At 34.6% G+C, this 25,863-nt stretch overlaps 1 protein-coding gene across 6 annotated transcripts in view; it reads right to left on the reverse strand.

The window, feature by feature from the left end:
- XRCC4 (X-ray repair cross complementing 4) overlaps positions 1 to 25,863 on the reverse strand; it is a 274,814-nt gene that overhangs the window by 229,178 nt on the left and 19,773 nt on the right. For all 6 annotated transcript variants that reach the window (XM_003822245.5, XM_024928771.4, XM_008975780.4 and 3 more), the window contains exons 2-3: positions 18,696 to 18,844; positions 12,544 to 12,719 (exon numbers count right to left, since the gene is read on the reverse strand). In XM_003822245.5, the coding sequence (XP_003822293.1) occupies positions 12,544 to 12,719; positions 18,696 to 18,834 (315 nt within the window). In that variant the 5' untranslated portion in view covers positions 18,835 to 18,844. The remainder of the gene's footprint in view (positions 1 to 12,543; positions 12,720 to 18,695; positions 18,845 to 25,863) is intronic.

The following is a 25,863-nucleotide window of genomic DNA, read 5'->3' on the forward strand; positions in this document are numbered from 1 at the left end:
GAAGTAGTATATCACTTCAATGTAGACTGTGATAAGGTAAAGATGTATGCTATAAACCCTAAAGCAAACATAAAAATAGCATAAAGATGAGTTATAGATAACAAGATAACTAAAAAGATAAAAGAATGATAAAAAATACTTAACCCAAAATAAAACAGAGAGGAACAAGTAAATAAAATAAAGATGGAACAAACAGAGATAGTAGATTTTTAAACCACCATTTTTTATGTAATTGTCAATAATTACATAAAACATAAATGGCCTAAACATCCCAATGGAAAAACACAGATTGATAGACTGGATTAAAAAAACATCACCCAACTATACACTTCCTAAAAGAAATCTAATTTACATAAAGAGAAAAATAATTAAAAGCAAAAGGATGAAAAAATATTCCACGTGGATTCCAATCAAAAGAAAACTGGAGGACTATAAGAACATGCATAAAGTAGATTTTCAGGACAAATAACATCAATAGAATTAGAGGGTCATTTCATAGTGAAAAAGAGGTCAGCTCATCAAGAGAGCATGTCAAAGCTTAATGTTTTACACCTAATTAACAAAGACTCAAAATACATGAAGTAATGTCTGATATTACTTCAAGGAGAAGTAAGACAAATATAGAATTACAGTTCTTGATTTTAATACATTATCAGTCACTTTTAAAAGAAGTAGACAGAAAATAAGCAAGAATACAGAAAACTTAACACCACCAACCAACCTGATCTAATTAATTCCTAAAAATTAATACCCAAACATCTAATAACACCCAAAAATAGCAAATGAATAATTCTTTCAAGTGCATATAAAACATTGAACAAAGGTTACATTCAGTGCCATAATACAAGTCCCAATAAATTTAAAGGGATTCAAGTCACATAAAGTTGTCTAACAACAATGGACCTAAATTAAAAACCAGTATTGGCACGATATCTGTAATATCAAACAAAATTGAAAACAAAATTACAAACTACTAATTAATTCAAGGGTGAGGACTAAAATGAAAAGGGAAATTAGGAAATACTTTAAATGAAAATGAAAACACAACATACCAAAATGTGAGGAATGAAGTTATTCCAAATGAAGCATTTGGAATAAAATTTAGATCCTAAATTGTATATCAGAAAAAAGGAAAGTTTTAATTCAGTGACCTCACTTTCTGCTTCAAAGTGATACACCTAATATAAAATGCATAAGATCTATAATTTGAAAACTACAAACAATTGCTGAGTAATTGATGAGATCTAAATCAAGATTTATAAATTCAACACTACTGACATTCTGGATCAGATAATTTTTGGGGTGGAGGGAAGCTCTGCACCTTATAGAATACTTAGCAACATCCTTGCCTTCTTCCCATTGGATGCCTGTTAGGAGCTGCTGGCCGTGACAATCAAAAATGTCTTCAGATATTGCCAAGTGACCCTAGATGAGCAAAATCTCCCCTGGGTAGGAAACACTCACCTAAATATATGGATGTATTATATTTATGAGTCAGAAGGCTTAATATGGTTAAGATGTCAATTCTGTAGATCCAATGCATTCTCAATTAAGATTCCAGCAGACTTGTTTGGAAAAATTGAGAAACTGATTCTACATCTCATAAAAATATTTGAAATAATAGATAACTAAAGCAAATTCAAAAATAACAAAGTTGAAGAAGTTATACTACATGATTTCACCTGATTTCATGATTTATTATAAGCCTAAGTAATCAAGACAGATTATGGCTGGCACAGAGCTAAACAAATAGATTGATGGGGCAGTATAGAGTCCCAATATAGACCAATACATACGTGGTTAATTGATTTTCAACAAAGTGCAAGAAAAATTCAGCAGGGAATTCAATAAATGGTGCTAGAATGACTAAATATTCATATAAAAAATGAACTTCAACCCATACCTTAAAGTATGTACAAAAATTAACTCAAAATGTATCACAGACTCTAAATGTAAAATCTAAAACTATAGCGCTCATGCATGAAAGCGTAAGTCTGCAACAAGTTAGGCAAAAATGCATTAGAAGTGATCTCAAAGCATGATTAATAAAAGAAAAAAAAGTAAGTTCCTCAAAGTTAAGAAATTATCTGCTTCTCCCACAAACTTGGAGAAAGTATTTGCAAATTGTGTATCTGTTAAGGATATGAAGAGTTCTTCAAAACTCAGTAAGAAAATAAGCAACCCAAATAAAACAAATGTGAAAGATTTAAACAAATATGTCACTATAGAAGATATATAGATGGCAAATAATATCATTAGACATTAGGGAAATGCTAATTTAAAATATGAGACATGGTCACACACCCACTAAAATGTCTAAAATGAAAAATCTGACCATACCAAGTAATGACAAGGATGTGGAGAAACTGGAACTCATATACTGATGATGGGAATGTAAAATAGTACGAACTCTATGGAACACTGTTGGGCAGTTTCTTAAAAAGCTAAACATATGCCTACCATATAACCCAACTATTCTACTCCTATATATTATTCAAATAAAACATATGTCCATACAAAGATTTAAATGTTCATAGCAGCTTTATTGGTTATAGTCCAAAACTGGAAGCAACCCAAATGTCCACCAACTGGTGAATGCATAAACAAATTGGGGTGTATCCATAAAATGGAACACCACTCAGCAGGAAAAAAAGAATAAATTATTACAACTTACAACAACATGGAATAATCGCAAAACAATTACGCTGAATAAAAGAAACCAGACCGAAAAAAGAAGTACATACTGTATGGTTAAATGTATGGATAATGTAAACCAATCTATAATGACAGAAATCTAATCAGTGGTTTTCTGGGGACTGAGTGAAGAGGGAAAGAGGGAGAAAGGAATTATGATGGGTACTAAAACATTTGGGCAGGTTGAGGATTTATCATCTTGATTATGGTGACAGTTCCATGGGTATGTACACATTTTAAAATTTACCCAGTTGTATACTTTCTATATGCACATTTTATAAACTAATTGTATCACAATAAAGTTGTTAAAAATTAAAACATACCCACAAAAAGATTTAGACATGAATGTATATAGCTGCTTTATTCACGTCAGCCCACAACTTGAAATCACCAGATATTCATCAAAAAGTAAAAGTGGTATATCGATACAATGGAATACTACTCAGCAATGGAAGGAATGAAATGCTGATATACAGCACACAATGAGACATCTCAAAAATGTTATACTATGCAAATAAAGTTATGAGCCAGAATACACATTGCATAGTTCCATTCACATGAAATTCTAAAACATGGAAAGCTGATCTATAACGAAAGAAAGCAGCCCAATGGCTGCCTGGGGCCTTGAGAGTAGGTAGGGTTGGGAGAAGAAAACAGGTAGTTGGGAGCCTGACTGCAAAGAGGCTTGAAAGTGCTTTTATGAATACTGAAAACTGTATACTCACCATAAGTACATTTAATTGTTTGTAAATTATCCCTAAACAAATTTTTTAAAAAACTGATTTGGGATTCATAAAACAGCGGCCTGAATTCTATCCTAGCTTAGCTTACTACCTCTGTTTTCCTTAGCAACTCACTTATACTTTCAGCATGTATTGCTTCATGTATAAACAGTGACAATACCAAGTGCGCTTGATGAAGTATGAGATTGCATGCTGAAGTAGATTAACTGAAAATAAGCAAATATTAATATTGTTAAATTGAAATGTCCTTTTACAACATAGTTTTTACATGCTATTTTCTACTTCTGTTTTTTAATTTTGTTTGTTTGTTTTTGTTTCTGTTATTGTTTTTTTTTTGTGAGACAAGGTCTCACTCTGTCTCTGTCACCCAGGCTGGACAGGCTGCAGTGCACTGGCACAACCTTAGCTTATCTCACTGCAGCCTCAAACTCCTCAGCTAAAGTTATTCTCCCACCTCAGCCTCCTAAGTAGCTGGGACTACAGGCATGTCCCACCATGCCCAGCTAATTTACTTTTTTCTTTTTGGTAGAGAGAAGGGTCCCACTATATTGTACAGGCTGGTCTTGAACTCCTGGCCTCAAGGGATCCTCCCACATTGGCCTTCCAAAGTGCTGGGATTACAGGCATGAGCCACTATGCCATGCCTACTTCTGCTCTGTTCTTATGCTAAGTTGTTCCTTTTCTGAACAAAAAAGTTAAGATATAATGACTTTAAAATATTTATTATTGAAGCAAACATTTTAAATAAAGGCAGAAAAATATGAAGCAAGAAAGAAAATGGGTCCACAAACAAAAAACAGTATAACTAAACACTGATATTTTTGTTTTTCAAATTATAAAATTTAATATATGGCTTAGCTAGAAAACGTATACTTTTAATGGGATTTCTTCACCACTTACATTACTTAGTCCTCACATTCCAAAAAGATCACAAAATTATATAGTGTTCAGTATCAAAATGGCACATGTACACAAATACTTTTATCACCAAAATAAAGAATACTATGATTTCCTTTTCAGGCATTCAAACAACACATCTGCAACCCATATTCCCACAGACCTGAAAGTCATTACTATTTTTGACAAAATCTTTGGCAGAATACACAATAAATGCTACAATTCTGATATTTCATCTGGAAATAGCCCTTTGAATTCAGAGTCCCTCAAACCACAGGGACACATGGCAATAATATAGGATTTTGGACTGCTGTTTTTAAAAAGAACTCTGGATGTTTATTTTGGCAAACTGGTTTTACCTCATTTTCATATATTTGAGAAATGTCAATTAAATAATGGTGGGAAGGCTGTCTGAAACTTAGAATGGATTTTCCACTAAAAAATAAATAAAACTTCTAAAATATAGTAAGATACAGAGTAGGATACTTACTTTATCCTTTAAAATATACTTACTTTATGTTGTAACATTTCTTAAATTGAAATATGACTGAAACCCTTATTTGTAATGAAATACTAAACAAACATCCTTGCAACAAAAACAGCAAAGCCTTCTGAATGATATTTCAATCTTCCCTGAATGTTAAATGCATAGATTGCTAGTTGACCGTTGATATCCATCTTCCAGTTTTTACACAGTAATGAAAACTTCTGTGCACAAGACACAGCTGAAGATCACATTTCACAGATTCCCTTGCAGCTAGGTGAAGCCATGTGACTACATTCTGGCCAATGGGACGTGAGCAAAAGGAATGTATCAAATTTGGGAGTGACTGTCTTAAAGAAAAAGCACATATTATTTCCTGTCTCTTTAACTGGGTCCTGCTGCCTCAAAGGTGAACATAATAGTAAAACTAGACAAGTCATCTTGGACTATGAAATAAAAACTACCTGTTAAAAATTACAAAGTAGACTGTTGGGCACACTGACTCATGCCTGTAATCCAGTGCTTTGGGAGACTGAGGTAGGAGGTTCTTGTGAGCCTAAGTGTCAGAGGTTACAGTGAGCTATGATCACATCACTGTACTCCAGACTAGGCAAAAAAGTGTGACCCTGTCTCAATTAAAGAAAAAAAAAAAAAGCCAAGGGAACATGATCAAAGAAGCCTGTGTCTCCAATATCATAAAGCCATTATATTAACCCAGGATTGCCTATTTGGATTTTTATATCACTGAAAAATAAACCTCTATGCTATTTAAGTAGTAGGGGAAATGAGGGTAAAGAAATAGAAGTAGACTTTGCATTAATTCTACTAGAGACTTGTAGCAAATTCTAGAGTTTTAGATATTCACTATATACATATGTGTGTGTGTGTGTGTGTGGAGATGTATATACATACACATATATATATGTATTAAATCATGTTTAATTTTTCTTCAAACCTCATAGCTTCCTTCACTGGGGAACAACAAAAATACATGAACACAGGGAGGGGCACAATGCATACTGGGGCTGGTCAGGGGGTCCAGGCAAGGGGAGAGCACCAGGAAAAATAGTTAATGCATGCTGGGCTTACTACCTAAGTGATGGCTTGATAAGTGCAGCAAACCACCATGGCACACGTCTACCTATGTAACAAACCTACACATCCTGCACATGTATCCCAGAACTTAAAATAAAATTAAATTAATTTTTTTAAAAAGACATATCCTTATAGCCAAAATGTTTATACATACATACATACATACACACACACACACACACACACACACACACACACACACACACACACACACATATATGTAGCTCTACAATATGTTAGCTAAGCTGGAATTAATCTAAGAAATCACTTAAAAATTGCACAGATGAAAAAACAGAATCATGAGGAAATTAGGGTTAAATGACTAGCCCAAGGTTATTCTTATCAAAAATAATTGTTTTTCTTTGACTCATAAATGAATATTTTTCTAAAGAAACAGAGTGAGATATGAAAGCAAAAAAGGAAGATGAATACATTATTCATTAAGATGCATTGTTAGCATGACAAAGTCTGTATGGCAAAATCAGGATAAATTGTTAAAGGTAGAGGGAAAACAGTGGCCCAAAGCACACAAATGATCTCTTGTGTGAGTGACAGTCCTTGTGCTGAAGAGATGAGGAGTTCCAAATGCTGGCACTATAGTATGCTTTCAACCAGAACAATCTACTGTTAAATGAAGAGCACTAAGGCAGGAAGGGTCACATGGGTTCGCACTCTATGGAGAAAAGAAATTAGCGTGTAGCTGTTCGCCCAACATTTATTCAAATGAGAATGAAGCTAAAATAAAAGGATCTATGTTATCTATAAAGAAAAGCCAATTAAAGCCTAAGGGAAGTTTTGGGAGGATAAGCTCAAAAGCAATCTCATGAAAATTGCTGACCCACTGCTCCCAAAACATGAGTATAAATATTGACAAACAAGCTAAAAATTTTAAATATTTCACTACATTAGAAATTGGTAATTCTGGCTGGGCACAGTGACTCATGCCTATAATCCCAGCACTTTGGGAGGCCGAGGCAGGCGGATCACTTGAGGTCAGGAGTTCGAGACCAGCCTGGCCCATATGGCACAACCCCGTCTCTACTAAAAATACAAAAATCAGCTCGGCATGGTGACATGCACCTGTAATCCCAGCTACTCAGGAGACTGAGGCAGGAGAATCACTTGAACCTGGGAGGCAGAGGTTGCAGTGAGCTGAGATTGCACCATTGCACTCCAGCCTGGGTGACAGAGTGAGGCTCCATCTCAAAAAAAAAAAAAAAAAAGAGAGAGAGAGAGAAATTGGTAATTCTTTCACTCAGACAAAACATAAGACAGTATTTTCAAAATATCAGGTATTTTTGAATACTAAAATAGTGGTTACTTCCTTTTAAGAAAAAAAGAAAATTTGTTATAAATGTAAATTTCAAACAATTCTTATATGTTAGATATTCAAAATGTTCAAATTGCACAGTGAACACACAATTAGATACACAAAATTTCTTGAACTGATGGCAATAAATGCTTGAAACCCTGACTCCCAGAGGTATGCATCTGGGAGCAAGTCTTTGTCATGGAGGAGCAACCTTACATTAAGAAACAACAGAATTCACAACTTTTTTAGTTGAATTTATGTTCATTCTTTTCCTTTCTTCTAAGTTTAGGAGGTCATTTTTGGCAACAATCAGATGTTTGTATCATCAAGAAAAGGATTACAAACTCCTTCTCAATTTTTAGGTCATCCAAGCAAAATTAGCTTTAAAAAAGTATTCTGTCTGCCATGTTTCCCATTGTCTGCAGATTTTTTTTTGCCAGCAGATGAATTTACAAGACATTGTCACTCTGAAATCAGTTTGCAGAAGCACATCCTGAATACTGGAAGACTCCCATGACACCTTGGCCAAATGAACTTGTGATCTCTCAGCTGCATCCATCCACTGAAAGTTTTACCTCATCTAAATATCCAAAATATCTCTCAAGCCAAGCCATGTATAAACTCCTCCTTGTCAAGCCGTTCTGAGAATATTCTTTCTCATAAACAAATAAATAAATGAATAAATAAGGAGACAGATATTTAGACTGCAATGTAGTGCTTTAAGACATTCTCTGGGGAACCAGCATACTTTTTGCATTGCTGGTAATCTTTCAGGCTGCTTCCATTACTTGTGAACACTTGTTGAAAAGGTAGTACCTGTAGTTCAAGATGCTGGCTCTGATAAAGTTGTTTACTTTCAGGGTGGTAAGCAAAAATCTTTCAGGATTATTATGAGTCTTTGATGTTGATATATGCCAAACCAACTGTAGAAGACATGAATCAAGAGGACTTAAAGCTCTTTCTTCATAGAAAGAGTAAAACCTGATGTATTGCCAGTCATGGCAAGTACTCCATCCAGGCTGATATGGTTTGGCTGTGTCCCCACCCAAATCTCATCTTGTTTTTTTGTTTGTTTGTTTGTTTTTTGAGACAGAGTTTCACACTTGTTGCCCAGGCTGAAGTGCAATGGCGTGATCTTGGCTCACCGCAACCTCCGCCTTCCGGGTTCAAGCCATTCTCCTGCCTCAGCCTCCCAAGTAGCTGGAATTACAGGTATGTGCCACCATGCACGGCTAATTTTGTATTCTTAGTAGAGACAGGGTTTCTCCATGTTGGTCAGGCTGGTCTGGAACTCCCAACCTCAGGTGATCTGCCCATCTCAGCCTCCCAAAGTGCTGGGACTACAGGCATGAGCCACCGCACCCAGCCTAAATCTCATCTTGAATTGTAGCTCCCATAATTCCCACATGTTGTAAGACAAACATGGTGGGAGGTAATCGAATCATGGGGGTGGGTCTTTCCTGTGCTGTTCTCATGAAAGTGAATAAGTCTCATGAGATCTAAAGGTTTTATAAAGGGGAGCTCCCCTGCACATGCTCTCTTGCCTGCCACCATGTAAGATGTAACTTTGTTCCTCCTTCTCTTTCTGCCATGATTATGAGGCCTCCCCAGCCATGTGGAACTGTGAATCATTTAAACCTCTTTCCTTTATAAACTACCCAGCCTCGGGTATGTCTTTATTAGCAGTGTAAGAACAGACTAATACAGTAAATTGGTACCGGTAGACTGGAGTGCTGCCATAAAGGTACCCGAAAATGTGAAAGAAACTTCGGAACTGGGTAACAGGCAGAGACTGGAACAGTTTGGAGGGCTCAAAAGAAGACAGGAAAATGTGGGAAAGTTTGGAACTTCCTAGAGACTTGAGGGCTCAGAAGACAGGAAGATGTGAAAAAGTTTGGAATTTCCTAGAGAATTGTTGAATGGCTTGGAACAAAATGCTAATACAGACAACAAAGTCCAGGCTTAGGTGGTCTCAGATGGACATGAGGAACTTGTTGGGAACTAAAGGTCACTCTTGCTATGCAAAGAGACTGGGGGCATTTTGCCCCTTCCCCAGAGATCTGTGGAACTTTCAACTTGAGAGAAATGACTTAGGGTATCTAGCAGAAGAAATTTCTAACAGCAAAGCATTCAACAGGAAGCAGACCATAAAAGTTTGGAAAATTTGCAGCCTGGCGATGCAATAGAAAAGAAAAACCCATATTCGGGGGAAAAATTCAAGCCTGCTGCAGAAATTTGCATAAGTAATAAGGAGCCAAATGTTAATCACCAAGACAATGGGGGAAATGTCTCCAAGGCATGTCAGAGATGTTCACAGGAGCCCTTCCCATTATAGGCTCCAGAGGCCTAGGGGGTAAAAACGGTTTCCTGGGCCAGGTCCAGGCCCCCATTGCAGCATGCAGCCTAGGGACTTGGTTCCCTGCATCCCAGTCACTCCAGCAGTCGCTAAAACAGGCAAAGGTACAGATCGGGCTGTGCTTCAGAGGGTACAAGTCCCAAGTCTTGGCAGCTTCCATATGGTGTTGAGCCTGCGAGTGCACAGAAGCCAAGAATTGAGGTTTGGGAACCTCTGCCTAGATTTCAGATGATGTATAGAAATGTCTGCGCTGGGTGTGGTGGCTCACGCCTGTAATCCCAGCATTTTGGGAGGCTGAGGCGGGCGGATCACGAGGTCAGGAGATTGAGACCATCTTGGCTAACATGGTGAAACCCCGTCTCTACTAAAAATACAAAAAATTAGCTGGGCATGGTGGCGGACGCCTATAGTCCCAGCTACTTGGGAGGCTGAGGCAGGAGAATGGCATGAACCCGGGAGGCGGAGCTTGCAGTGAGCGGAGATGGAGATCACGCCATTGCACTCCAACCTGGGTGACACAGAGAGACTCCATCTCAAAAAAAAAAAAAAGAAAGAAATGTTTGGATGTCCAGGCAGAAGTTTGCTGCAGGGGCAGGGCCCTCATGAAGAACCTCTGCTAGGGCAGTATAGAAGGGAAATGTGGGGTTGGAGCCCCTATACAGAGTCCCCACTGGGGCACTGCCTAGTGAAGCTATAAGATTAGGGCCACTTTCCTGCAGACCCCAGAATGGTAGATCCACCGACAGCTTGCACTGTGCCCCTGGGAAAGCCACAGACACTCAATGCCAGCCCATGAAAGCAGCCAGGAAGGGAGCTGTACCCTGCAAAGCCACAGGGGTGGAGCTGCTCAAGGTTGTGGGAGTCCGCCTCTTGCATTAGCATCACCTGGATGTGAGATATGGAGTCAAAGGAGATCATTTTGGAACTTTAAGGTTTCATGACTGCCCTATTGGATTTCGAACTTGCATGGCACCTGCAGCCTCTTTGTTTTGGCCAATTTCTCCCATTTGAAATGGGTTTATTTACCCAATGCCTGTACCCTCATTGTATCTCGGAAGTAACTAACTTGTTTATGATGTTACAAGCTCATAGGTAGAAGGAACTTGCCTTGTCTCAGATGAGACTTTGGACTGTGGACTTCTGAGTTAATGCTGAAATGGGTTAAGACTCTGGGGGACTGTTGGGAAGGAATGATTGGTTTTGAAATGTGAGGACATGAGATTTGGGAGGGGCTGGGCAGAATGATATGGTTTGGCTGTGTCTCCACCCAAATCTCATCTTCAATTGTAGTTCTCATAATTCTCAAGTGTTATGAGAGGGACCCAGCAGGAGGTAACTGAATCCTGAATGAGGGGTCTTTCCTGTGTTGTTCTCATGATAGTGAATAAGTCTCATGAGATCTAATGATTTTATAAAGGGGAGTTCCCCTGCACATGTTCTCTTGCCTGCCACCATGTAAGATGTGACTTTGCTCCTCTTTTGCTTTCCACCATGATTGTGAGGCCTCCCCAGCCATATGGAACTGTGAGTCAATTAAATCTTTTTCCTTTATAAATTACCCAGCCTTGGGTATGTCTTTATTAGCAGTGTGAGAACAGATTAATATACATGCCAACTGTACCAAGCCCCGTCTTTTAGCATGTCAAAAATTTCAAAAGCCTTTCAGCTTTCTAAAATGTACCTCACTAATTTGGAATTTATTATGTATCAATATGTGTGAAACAGATAAAAACTAGAAAATCGCTGCACAAAATAATGCTAGTTGTTACATGCAAATGTTTAGTGAATGGGAAATGGCATTAATCCTAATTTGGCAATGATCTGCTTTAAAATATTAGAAGAGTCTGCACTTCTGTAACATATAATATCATCCGATTGAGCTTGGGCCACAGGAAAGAACACTTACAATAAATAACAAAATTGTAGTAGCTAGTTCCAACCTTCTTACTGAACCTATTTTAAATTACCATTTTAAGAAATTCAGCATATTGAAACTTATATAAATTGGCAGCTAATTAGAAAAAGTATGTTTATTTTAAATATAAATTACTAAGGCTAGTTTCTCTGCATTATTCCCTACACGATAATATAAATTTATAATGATTCCATTTGTTTCTACAAATGTTTCTCTAATTAATGAAATCTCTTTAATTATTCCGAATTTAAAAGGTTGTTTTAAAAGAATTTCCTAAACTCAGTTGAGCACTAAAACAAATTCTCAATAGATTTCTGTTAACTTAATGTAGCAAACATTTCCTTCCCTCTCCTTCAGAAATGATAGATCTCATATATGACTGAAAACCACTGGTTAAAAAAACAAATTCAGTATCTATTAAACTTAGGTAAAATATACAAATAATTAGTGCCAGACTTCAATAAATAAACCACCTGCCTTGATCTGAATTGGTGCAGGAACTGAGCAGAATAAGTAGCAGATACTCCTGTTTGCAAAGCTTAGGCTTCAAGTTATTTCTATTTTAATATTTTTAAATCTGACAATATAAAGTATCCTTAATCCTTACTATGCATTTTTAAATTTCAAATATACTCTAGTAAAGTAGAAAATAAGTCATAATTATTCTATATTCAAAGATATATTATTTTATTTCTTAAAATCAATATTTCACAAAACTTTTTTCAATAAGACCTGTCACGATGGCCTAAAACTTCTGATCTCACCTTTTTCAAGATTATTCTTTTGTATAATTAACTCTGTAATACTTTAAAATTTTTCAAGCATTAAAAACTAAATACATTTTCCAATAATTATTTTTCATGATTCATTAATATATTTAATGACTTTAGCTTTGAAGCATTCTTCTAATTCGGAAACCAAGTACTTTTCAAGCTTTTGCTTCTGAGGTGTTCTGGGAATAATATAGTAGTTACTTAAATTTAAATATAATTCCTCAATAAATGCTCTGACATTTTACTATGTAACATTTTGGAAAGTTTTACTTACTGAGACATCTTTCAGGTTTTTCTCAAAGAAGAAATAACAAGACTCTTTAGAAAAATTAAACGTGTATACATCAGCTGGTCCTGCTCCTGACAACAATGCTTTTCTCAGTTCACCAACATATTTCCCTTTTTCCATTGCCATGTCATCAGCTTCTTGGGAAATCTCTGATTCAGAAACTATGGGAAATATTAACGAAAGTTTTAAAATGAAAAGTAAATGACTACACATGAGAAAATATTAGTTTATCTGTTAGTACTAATTTATCACATGTAACAGAAATTCAAACAACAAATAAAATCAATCCCTATACTACACATTTTTAAATCAAATTATTCCTTTTTACTGAACTAGCAATTTTTGAGAAATGCATTAATTTAGACTCACATCTCGTGAAATACATTAAACCCTTGACAGTCTTTCTCTGTCCTCAGATGAAACGCATTGTAAATTATTACAGAAACTCCCACTTAGTGTAACTGCTCTTAGGTCAAAGCCAGATAATTTCCTACAATGAATAATAAGTTCAGTATTTTATAACATCTTTCTTCCCTGCATCAAAGATTCAATAGCCTATACTGTGTTTCTCACTCATATGGGCAGAGTAAAACAAAAGCAAAAGTGGAGCTCACTTTTCTCATATCATGTGCCAACAACAGAAAATATGGATGAAAGGAGATGATAAGGAAAGAATGGGAAGGAAACTAAAATGTACGAGCATCTCCTCTGCAACACATACTATACTAGAGACCGCTTCCAATTCTCTTATCTAGGTATTTTTAAAGCTGATGTTTTACTATCATTGAGATTTTTGTTTCAATCATTATATTTTCAATTCTAGATATTATCTTTGTTCCTTTGTCATTATATCCTGTTCTTATCCTACCCTTCTTTTAAATATTTAAATAAACATATTTGAAGATCTCTTTCATTTCTGTATTTATGTGTGGCTCCTGGGGTATAAATTTTGTTTCTTCTATCTGTGGAAAAATTCTTGTTTTACTTGTTTTCCTTTCATGCTTTGTAACATTTGAGTGCAGCTCACCTCTAGCCAAAGTGGCAAGTGCTCTGGGAAGAAGTGGTCTTAAATGAAGGTTGCTGGTTTGCCTTTCTGGGGGTCATTACAAGTTTTATCAGTTTGGGACTAGTTTTGAAAGTTAATTTCTCACCTCGATTTTTACATTTGAGGCAAAGTGTTCCATTTTAAACCTCCCATCCACACATAACACAGGTTTAGGGTTCTGATTTTTCTTGAGACTTTTATTCACTCATAGTCCTTAGGGATTGTTCTGTTTTTATGCTGCATCCTCCGGACAGAGAGTAGTAGTTTTTTTAAAAGATTATTTTCTTAACAGCATATATTTTCCAGGTTCCTTTCTTTATGCTGAGAGCTCAACTCCAATTCCCTAAGAGGTCTGAAGCCTCAACATTCTACCTCACTCAAACATTATACTCACTGTCATCTAGAAGTATATCTAGTTCAGATATTCCATGAATCTACAAGTAAGCTTTAATTCCCATCAATTACTTTGGTTTTGAAATACCTCTTCAAACATGGTGTCTGAGGTTTTCCCTTTCTTACACTCAAAAGTGGCAATGGGTCTGCATACTTGTTTGTTTTTAAAATTACAAGATTCAATCTCGTATTTGTTGGAATGTGTGTGTGGTTGGATGGTTTCCTGTGTTAATTTAGGCTATCACAGTAATGATAAAAGTCCCATATGGTTATATAATTTCATACTTATGCATTACACTTATCTATTTTAATTCCTTATAAAACTGAAAAACATATTATTTTCATTTTGCAAAAGAGAAAACTGAGGCTCACAGAGATCAAGTAATGGTCTAGGGTGATGAAGTAAGTAACTGGTGAAGCTGGGATTAATACTCATATCTCTCTGCATGTTTTATTTTGAGGTGAAGCAGAGACATGAAACATTGGATAAATTATTTCCATCCATAATTTTGAAAAACAACATTAGTATAAAATATTACAGAATATAAGGAAATCATGATTAAAGAATCCCTAAAATGGAACACACATTTTCATACCTTTGGTCTCTATGCTATCAAGTGTCTGGAAGACCCATGACAGTTAATGAAAAAGGGAGTCTTGCAAGGTACCAATATTTTTATATGATCAATTTTTGATAACAAGTTTTGATAATAAAATATGATTCTCATACGTCACACAACCTTTGGAAGGAGGTAAGAATCAAAATAGCTTATATTCATATATTAACAGCTTCTAAAACACTTTCACATTTTCTCTATTGGAAGTGGACACATTTAATATGATCATCACTATCAAACCTATTGATCTTTCAAATGCCCTAGTAGCTCTTCTAAAAAAAAAAAAAAGAAGATAAATGCTTCCTATTTAAGGAATAATTTCATATTTTATGTTTGCATTATGTTAAAAAGTAACTATCTAACTTTAACTCACCAATACCTAGGAAGAACAGTTATTTCACAGAGAAATAGGAAATAAATTTGTAGATGCCATCTTTAATGCGGCCATAGAAAAACTTGAAGAAAACACAAAAGAAAACAGAGAACATCTATTTAAAAAGCATCTAGTTAAAAGTATTCTAAATTTCATTAAAATGAAAAGATACCTGTCTGAAAATATGTAATCATTCATTCATTCCAAAAATGCTAGCCTGTGGAGCTCAAATTCAAGTGCTAATATCTTAGACAACATTTTAGATATCTGTCAGTTATCATCCTAGATATCCTCTTATTTTCCTCTCCTAATAAATACTGTGCTGATTATTATGGAATATTTAATTTTTGAAGGAGAAAAAACGTATGAAAGGAAATTAATTATGTAAAACAGGTATTTGTTCAAAAATGTACTTGAAAAATTCCTATAAAAGTAAACATGGAAATCTGACTGCCTACATAGGGCTTCAATCCTAAAAAACCAACCTGGTCACCAGTTTTGAATTCTGTGCCAAGAACATCTGGAAAAAGTATAGCTGTAAGCACGCGATGCTCTAAAACTTCAGTGACCAAGAATAAAGGCAATGGAAATAATAAAATTCAGCAAGAATGCAACTGAACCACATAATAAGGCATAAAACATGAGCAGGCCAACATGACCAAAAAACAAGGAACTGGTAGGAGTCAGACTGAGACTCACTTTAACACTGAAAAGCATCACTTTTGCAGTGTTTATAGGTAGATGAAGATGTAAGTGAGGAAAGAAGATTTTTTTCCTTCAGATACCTATATATAACTAGCCAAAAGCCTGCACACATCCTAAGCTTGTACTGGAGCTCAGAAGACATACAGTCTTATCATACCATTAGGATTCTAGTTGGTATTGCATCATAAACCCATTTCACTGCTTGATTTATTAAAATCCTCTTTCCACTGAGTTCTGTCACTATTTCCATATAAGTCAAAAAATATTTACACTCAAGATAATTATAAGTGGATCTAATTAGTGGATAATAAAACAATTAGTAAAGTTTAATTTACTCTTTAATAAACTTCAAACTACTCCAGAGATGGGTGATATAAGTTTCCTACTGCCAATAGGAATTCTTATGAAAGTCAGAGTCATCGATCATTAACCCACTTTGTGACTTACCCCTGTGATATAACCGCCTGTAATACTGATGTGATGATAGACCACATGATAATTAGATAATTGGACCTCAAAAACATTCATTAGATAAAACATTGCTAATGGAAATCAGTGAGTTTAGTGTGGGGGAGATTAAAAGAAAACTTACATCCTTTTAATTTCACTCAAATAAAAAGAGAAAAAAAATTGTCCAAATTGAAGGTTGCAGTAATCAAAATGTTGAACAAAAAAAAACAGGATGAGGTATCGGAAGGAAATCCGTTTCCATGTTTCAATTATTTAATTGTTTCAATGTCCTTAGTGATGTTATTGTCTACATGTAAAGTACCAGATCACATTTACGGAATAAGCCTTAACTAAACATGGGCACAGTGTTATATTATTTGATTTCCTATTTTGTCCCTGATATGTAAACAAGAAAACAGAAATGAATGAAGGCATAAAACACATGAGAGATTTAAACACTATTAGATATTTTTGAAAATAAAATGACCACATAGTGCACTATAAAATTTTCTATTTTAAAGCTTGTTTGGTACAGGAAGCCAAAATGGTAACAATCCACCAGAGAATACATAAGTTTGATATCACATTTTTGTCACACTAAATTCCACTAGCTAAAAAATAAATGGTAGAATATACTGCAGTTATGACAAATGTCAACAATAAGTAAATATAAAACTGGAGTTTTCATTCAAAAACATGCTAACTCTAAAATGAACAATTTATTTTCTTTTTTCGCAGACCAGTTTTATATATTTGAGACATCCTTTCATTCTTTCAATCAAAAAAGTATTCATTGAGAATGTATTTTGTAGGTACTGGTCTAGATAATTGCAAAGAGTGTTGACAAACCAAATGTGTCTCTTACCCTCAGTATAAATCAGTACCATCTAGTGAAATGATAATTCATGTTAATATTATTAAGAATGATGCCAGCACAATTGTATGATATAAACGAAATGTTCCATAAATGTAAGGTTCTTACATTTCTGGTTAAATTAAGAGATAAGAGTTAATGGAGTGTTCTTTTTTCCCCTAATACTTAATGATTTAAAAATTTGAAATAACATATTATCACTGATTTTTATCTTGGTGAATGAGGCTTATGGACTAGATTAGAATTCAGCCTCTTCCTTTGATAATTAAGGCTCCTGAAACACCTTAAGGTCATCTGTCTGACAACAACTTAGTATACAGAATACGCCATTTGCCAATTAGAAATACCTAAAGTTATAAATACAGTATTCCTTACATACAAGCAACCACTTCCCCTAGGACTTGCTTCCAAGCTGTGTTGTTAGAACTGCTCTTCTTACCCAGATGACCAGCATTAATCTATTGCCCTTGTCTTTAGCCTTATACACTCTTCACCCTAAAACAAGAAATATTGTCTTCTGGATATAATCTCTCTGGCATACATAAAACTAAGCTGACAAATCTTCTACTCTTGAACTGCAACAACCAATCTGATTTCTGCTTTCTCTTACAGAGAAATGTGTAGCTTAAATAGATATCATAATAAGTACTGCAAATATTACCCCTGAAAATTCTTTATTTGACAGGAATCCCTACATCAACATTACCTGTTCTGCGTCAAAAAAGACAATTTTTTTGAAACTCTGTAAGTATAAATTCAATTTGACTGTGTTGTATAACATAATTCATAATGCTCAAGAAAGAAACAAAATTTTACAATGCATTGTAATTTTAAAGACGATATAATAATCATGGTAACAAATTCTAGAGAAATATTTCTAAAGTTAATAGAAGATATAAATAGTATATAAATTAACATGTAAAAATTATCTTACAGAAAACATTATTCACAACATAACTCTAGAAAAGACTTTTGCATAATTATAAAAATAGTTCTTTAAATCTTTCAATAAGATACTTTAGAAGAGTATTAAAACTTCATATATAAGGAAAATATAAGGCTAAATATTTTTACTTTATATCCACCATGTTCCATACATGATTTGAGGGTCATTAGCATTTTTAAAATATTATTACCAAAGAGTTAAAAAAATCTATTTCCTAAAATCACAGCCAAGATCCTAAATGTGGGTGTGAACCTTGCATTACAAATTTGTAGACTCTGGTCCTGTTTTGTTACAAATGTAATACATGTTCACTGGGGAAAATAAATAAATAAATAACCCACCACTACCCCATTGCCCCAAGGCAACACACATACCCATTTACCTAACCAATCTCCTTCCTCTGCCCCAGACTTCTTCCCTGGGGTCCTGAGAAAAGATGTATTTAGAAAGTACTATTTATATTTTCTATAAAGAGGTCATTTTAAAACTCTGAACAAATCCAAGTTACTAAGATTCAAATGGTAACCGGAATTTTCTAGGACACATGTTTGTTTTTCTATTGCTATTAAATATAGAAAGTGGCATTAAATATTACAAACCTGTGTATAAATTTGACAGCAATAGCAAGTAAAATTAATATCAGTTTTACCCAATATCTAATGGAAAAGTATCCCTGAGGACTGAAGAATAGCACACTTAAATTTTACTTATAAAAACTTTGTTTTTAGTATTACCTGTCCCAGTCCATGCTGAATGACCATCAGTAAGTGTAATAACAAAACCAGATTCCAGTGTTTTCTCCCAAGATACTTGTAGAAAATGAGTTATACTGGGTTCAGAAGCGAGATGGATTCTGCTTATTTTTCTCTCCATTTCTTAATACCTGTAATGGGAGAATACAATTAATATTTTTAAAAGAAACTGTAACTCAAATAATGTTTTCTGTACTGGCCTCTCAGCTACACAAACACCAAGGAAATAAGAAAATAAGCAAAACAAAAAAACTGTATAATAGGTTCAACCATTAGATTCAACCATTAAATTCAGTAAATAATACATTCAGTAAATTCACAGTTTTCTTCAATATTAATTCACAATTTTTACAGATGAGAAAAGAGGCCCATAAATGGCAAATGATTTGTCCAAGTAATGAAGATAAAAATTATCATCTCAGCTGGGCACGGTGTCTCACACCGGTAATCCCAGCACTTTGGGAGGCCAAGACGGGCAGATTGCCTGAGGTCAGGAGTTCAAGACCAGTCTGGCCAACATGGTGAAACCCCGTCTCTACTAAAAAAAACAAAAATTTATCATCTCAACAATATGCTGAGTAAATTTTACCACTTCTTTTCCCCCAGATTCAATAGGCTCTTTTTCTACCACAAAAGAAATGGTTGCAAGAACTTGCGAGAATGACCTGGAACTGATCTCACTACTGAAATATTACAGTAATTAGAAAGGATAAAATTGACCAAGTATCTTAGTCTCTGTCTGGAGACACTGTCTGGAATGAAAAAGTTGAGTAAGCATAATTCAACGGGGGAAAAAAAATCTCACAACCCAACAGCTGATAGTATCCAGTCATGCCTTGTCTAAGACAGAGATGACCAGGCTCAGTGACTGAAACACCCTATCCACTGAGACAGGGGCACTCTGTAATAGAGATAAGTTGCATCAGATTATCACAGCCTGAGGCCAATAAATGTTTCTGCATTCTTTAAGTTTTGTATTTAAGTATTATATATAGACAGAAAAGTACATACATCAAAAGTACAAAAGTACAACTCAATGAATTTTACAATTGAACAAATCCATGTAAGTAGTACCTAGATCAAGAAGCAGAACATTACTACCCAAAATTCATTCTCACACTCCCTCCAATCTAGCCACTGGCCTCTCCAAATAACCACTATCTTATCTTCTAACAGAGATGAGGGCTTTGAATATTTCTCTACTTTATGTAAATATAATCATACAGCATGTTCTATTTTGTGTCTGGCTTCTTTTGCTCAACATTATGTTTGAAAGATTCATCCACACTATGTGTTACAGTGATAGATGATTTTCAGGGCAGTATAGTAGTCTATTATATGAGTACAAGACAGGTTATTTATCCATTCTACTAGTGGTAGGCATCTGGGTACTTTCTAGATTTTGACTATTACAAATACTGCTGGCAGAAACACTCTAGCAAATACATATGCATTTCTGTTGAGTATATATCTAAGAGTAAAATTGTTGGATCAGAGGATATGGATATATTCAATTTTGGTGCTACACAGCAAATATTTTTCTAAAAGGGTTGTACCAGTTTACAATTGATGTATGAGAATTCTGATTACTGCACATTCTTGCAAACATTTTCCATGGTTTTCATGTTAGCCAATTTTTTACTTCATACAATAAAGAAGAAAATAAAATTAGGGGTACACAATGTAATACTGAAAGTTAGAGTTAGAAGGGAGTCAGATCTAAGATCACCATCATCCATTTGTTAAGTACTTTGCAACTGCACAAGAACTTCATTACTTGAACAAACAGACATCCACATAATATAAAAATTCTAAAAACCTAATCTTGCCCTTCCCAAAACAATGATTATCTGAACATTTCCCTCTGTCTTTATCCACAGACACGCATGTTTAAATAAATCTTATAAACAGCTTTTTTCATGGTGGCACAGAGTTTTACACCTAGCATTCTTAGTGACTAAATAATAATCCATTAAGTACTATAATTAATGGAAATATGTTGACATATATATATATATATCAGCTCTATCTTTACTGGAACCCTATGAATATAGCAACTAACAGGATCCTCATTGTATGAATAAAAAACAGAGGTAAAGTTTAATACCCAAGATCACACACTAAGTGGTGGTGCAAGGACTCAAATCCACCACCTGCTCTTCTTACCACAGCACTTTGCTTGTCAGTAGGAATGTGGAAGTCTAGTAGATCTGATGTTAAGAAAAACCAGACTTCTAAAGTTACCAGATAAAGAAACAGGGTTGGACCATGAAAGAGGTATGCTTAGGGAGCTTCTGCCGTGTGACAGCATTGCCAGATAAGGAGCTGTTGTTTTAAGACTACTCTAAAACAAAACGAAGACTTTTATTTCCAGTCTCCCATCAAATGGTAGTTAACCAAGCTTATATTCTGCAATCATATGAGATGTGTGGGAAACAAAACAGCCAGTTCTGATTCTGGAACAAGTTACAAGAAAAAAGTTTCCAACTCTGATCTCCTATGCCCTATTGCTGACTTCTGGATATGTCTGCTGAGGATTTGAAAAGTCTATGCCTGTCCCAAAGAAGGCTTTCCACAAATACTTGTCCTTGGATTTATTTAAAATTATTTCAGATCTGTCACCCATGAATTCTACCCATTTTTCCTAGTAATACCAGTAGGGTCCATACAGATTAAGTATAAATCCTCTTACACACGACAGGCCTCTTCTTAAGACTATATGCTTGCAGTCAAAACAGATATTGATTTCTGATACCCTCACTAGCTTGATTAATCTCCACAAAATTCTCTACAGTTAATCTCTGCCACTCAAAGCACAGTTCACTGAGTCCCAACTGGTAGTCTAGTTGTATTATAAACAATTAAAAAATAGACAAAGACTATTACTTCATCCTAAATACTGCACTTCTATAATTTCAAGGAAATATCACATTCAGTTTTAACTATTGTTTTTAGTGATAGTGAGAGTGATAGGGGTTGTGTTGAGGGTATTTTGTTTTTGGCAGCTACATCATTCTAAAAATTCCTATTTGAGTTTAATATCAACTAAACCTTGTTTAGTTGTTTTTCTATGTATGTTATTACTAAGTCACTTTTACTCTATCCTTTGTTTGTAATTTTTGTTGATGTTGTCTGATGTGTTTGCTGAGGTTCAATTTTATGTTTTATATTGGCTTGTTAAGGTTACATTGAATAGTGATTCTGTTCCTGTAACCCAACATGTTTATTATCTCTCTGACCTTGTCATCTAGAAATCTGATAAACTTCTTCTTCTAAGTATTCAAGTCATGCACATAAAATGTTGAGCAGGACAAGCTCAGGCATAGACCTGTATAGTCTGCCATTAGAAACACCCTCAAGTAGACATCAATCATCAACACTACGTGGGAACACCACTTATATTTCCAAGTCACAAGAATGTAAGGAGAATCCTTGGCAAAATCTATCCACTCTACCAGTCTATCAACACTATTTAAAAGAACAACAACAACAACAAAAGAAATTAAAACTGTTAATTAGTGATCCTACTCTTATTTGTAACAATGATAGGTTCTTTTTCTTTTAATCCAAAAGCAATTCTTCTGGTAAATCACTCTAGAATCTTGCCCAGATTGACTTCAAATTTATTAGACTGTAAAATGACACATATTACTTAGTTCAAGCAAATAACTATATTTGTTCTAATACTGTAACGCCTGATACTGTAAAATTGATTTTGTGAGCTTCATTAAAAGATGCTTATACCGTAGAAGCTAATAAACAAAACTAGAGAAATAACATAAAAATTATAAATATGCAAAGAGAAAACATTATAAAAAGTCAGAATCAGGAACAAAGCACAAACTTCCAACATGAAAACATTACAACTATTATTTAATCACATAGCATGAATCTCTCATTAGATGATCCTTTAAAAAAACATTATAAAGTAATCCTTATAACCCCATCAATTAGGCATGTAAAATTTTTAAATATATTTAAGTTTGTAGGTTTGATACGATAATCACTGAAAAAATAATTTTTAAATATTCCATTTAGTCAAAATTTTCTCCTACAATAAGGTCCTTTGCCTAGATGTGCTTAATTCTGAAATGCTTTATCCATTTGTGAATATTTTCTTTTAGATCAATTAGTCAATACATTTAATGTGCAGTAAATTACTCACATGCTCTGTAATCCTTAAATTTGAAAATTACTGGAAAATCTGTGTTACTGTTTTTCTATGCCAATCATTGAAAAAGACATATAGTTCAAGGCTTACATAATTCTAATTGGCTCAAAACCCACAATTTTGGGGGTGGGGTGCATGGGAGGGTATAAGAACTACTTGTGGCATAGCATTTTTTGCCTCTATAGTATTTCCATACAAACATACACAGATGCACACATACTTATGCAGATTATTTTGTCTTAAACTTACCTTAAGAACCATGGCTATTGTTACCATTAATATAATTTTGTGAAAGGAAAATACAGCACTTATAATTACTGTGAAATAGCAATTGGTTTCATTGCTTTTTTTTAAAGCCATATTTGAACCAAGTGACAAATTTCTAATTACAGAGAAAATTTTGTTTAAAATTCAATATTCCAGATGCCTTTCAGTAACTTCTTCTACTTTCACAATAATATAAAGGGCTTTAATCTCAATGATGTTAAAAAGACATCTGGGGATCAGTTTTAAGAACATCTTTGAATTATTCATGTTTCAAATATTTTCCAATTTTCTAATTCTAGGTACTCATGACAAAAATTATATGATTTTATTTTAAAGATTCTATTATTTAGTAAACTCACATTTGAACCTTTGGAGACTACCTGTGAACCACATTTAAGCAATTAACATTAATAGCCCATAAGTGACAACATAGTATCCTACAAGTAACTTGTTTGTGCCTCAGCAGTCTCAGAAATTTTCTTTATATCAAATAAGTCTTAATTTCCTAATACCATACTATTTGAATGAGGTTTGAAAGCACTTCATTCTTTTACTTACTGAGATCACCCTCTTACAAAATATCAAATACAAAACATCTAGTAAGAATCACCCATGGAAACAGAAAAAAAGATGACTTGGAATGTCTTTTAAGATTCAGTAAGAGCAAATGAACGATCTCTTTGCTTTCACCAGCCCTGTAAATGGGAATAGTCAGCCATAGTTTTTTGCCCCAAGACTACTTGAAGAAACGGGGTGGAATCCTCTTCAGAGGGACTGATTGATTAGGGCTATAAGAAAGCCTGTGTTTTGTTTTCCAAGGGCACTAAAGGTCACATTAGTATCAGCACCTCTCCCAGCCAGAGCCAAGGATCTAAGACAAGCCTGCAGGTGGAAACAGTTGGGTCCCACCCCAATTTGTACATCAGTAGCTTTATTGAGAGTTCAGAACAGTTGAGAATTGAGAAGCCTATCTTTAGTACTTTGTGTCTTTGATACTTGGCCTCTCTCTTAGAAGAGAAATAAGTTGTTGGCTGGTATGCAATTGATGTGATCTAAGGTCTGAACAAATACCATTCACAGTTGCTTCTGAATAAACAAGACACTTTTTAAATTAGTTTACAAAGAATTTTGTATGCCCTTTTGGATGCTGATAAGGAGCAGTGCAGAAGCCAACTCTCTCTCTTAGGTCAGCTCAAGTTAGTTACAACACTATATCATTGATAACACCATTTTGAACTTGAGCTTCTTTTATTTTCCTTTATAGTAAATTATGACTTCTTTTTAAGCTGCTTGGGCTGCAGGTGTTCAAACTTCTGCAGCTCTGCCAAAGAGTTGTACTTACAGATCAGAAAGTGCTAAATGCATGTTTCTAATGAAGCAATTAACTTAAGTGCCCCCTTGTTGAGAAAAGTAGGCTGATACCTAAAGTGAGTTCAGAATAAAGATTAGCACACCGCATATGCTGTTAATAGTCTGTAATTAGTTTCCTGGTTACATTATTTTGTTTGACCTTATTATTTTTATTCTTAAAAGAGAAAATTTAAATTGCAAACCAAAAGTGTGGTCACAGATTGTTTTAAAGTCTTATCACATTATAAAAATTCAAAGACAGGAACATATATAATTGCTAGAAAAAAGGAAAGAAAGGTTTATGAAACTACCACTAGGCTATTCACTTCTGAGACAATCACACAACAATTTAGGAAAACTAAGTGCAAAGAAAAGGATTATTTCTTGTTTAGTATTTTTTAAAACCACTGACTATTTGCATTTTCCTTTTTTATCAGAATACCCACTCCCCACATTAAAGATTTTTTTTACTGAATAATTTATTGCTAGTATTTTCATTATTAATAGCCTGCCAACTTGCTGGTTAGTGTTACCAAAGGGTAAATTAAGATTTTTTTTTTTGAAAAAAATTACCACAAAGTCAGTTTGCCTTTAAATTTCCAAAGCAATTAAAACAAAAATACCCAGCAACACTTCTACATAAAAAGTGCTTTCCTAAAATAGTATTTTTGAGCTAGATTTTTTTCTAAACATTAAGTGTAAAGAATTCACAGGATTACTAAATACCCTTCTAATCATGTGAGAATTAACTCCATTTTAATAATTTTGAAAGTAAGGTAACCACCTGTCCAGGTATTCCTGGAATTTTCCTAATTTTCAAACAAAGTCCCAAGACCTAGAAAATCTCTCAATTCCAGGCAAACCACAATGTTTAGTCACCATAAGGTAGTAAAATACAGTTATAACTGCTAACATAATCTTTTTCAAAAACTTGTAATATACAGCTGATGTATAAGGGAGACATTAAATTAATCTGATGCTTTAGGAACAGAGCATTAGTACTATAAAATAAGTCTAGAAAAATAAGGCCTCTTGGTTGAGGTCACAGTCCATTCTTAATTACCTCTCATGACTGTGGAATGCCAGTTGCTGCCATTCCAAATATCATATTACTTCTCATTTCCTCTGCTTATCTTTTACAAATACCATTAATAATCATTAGTTTCAGTGATAAACGTAAATTTCACTTCCTCTCCTTTCCTACTCTAACACTATAAAGTGGGTATTAAAAAGCAATAAAATGACCTAATGCATGAACAAATTTCCCACATACTATTTAATACCTAGCTCCAAAGTGCTCTTAAAATTGGACCCTAAGTTCCAAGACTATAACTTCCTTCATATTCATCGAGCGGCCACTCT

Source organism: Pan paniscus, chromosome 4 (assembly GCF_029289425.2).
Source record: "Pan paniscus chromosome 4, NHGRI_mPanPan1-v2.0_pri, whole genome shotgun sequence".
NCBI lineage: Eukaryota > Metazoa > Chordata > Mammalia > Primates > Hominidae > Pan > Pan paniscus.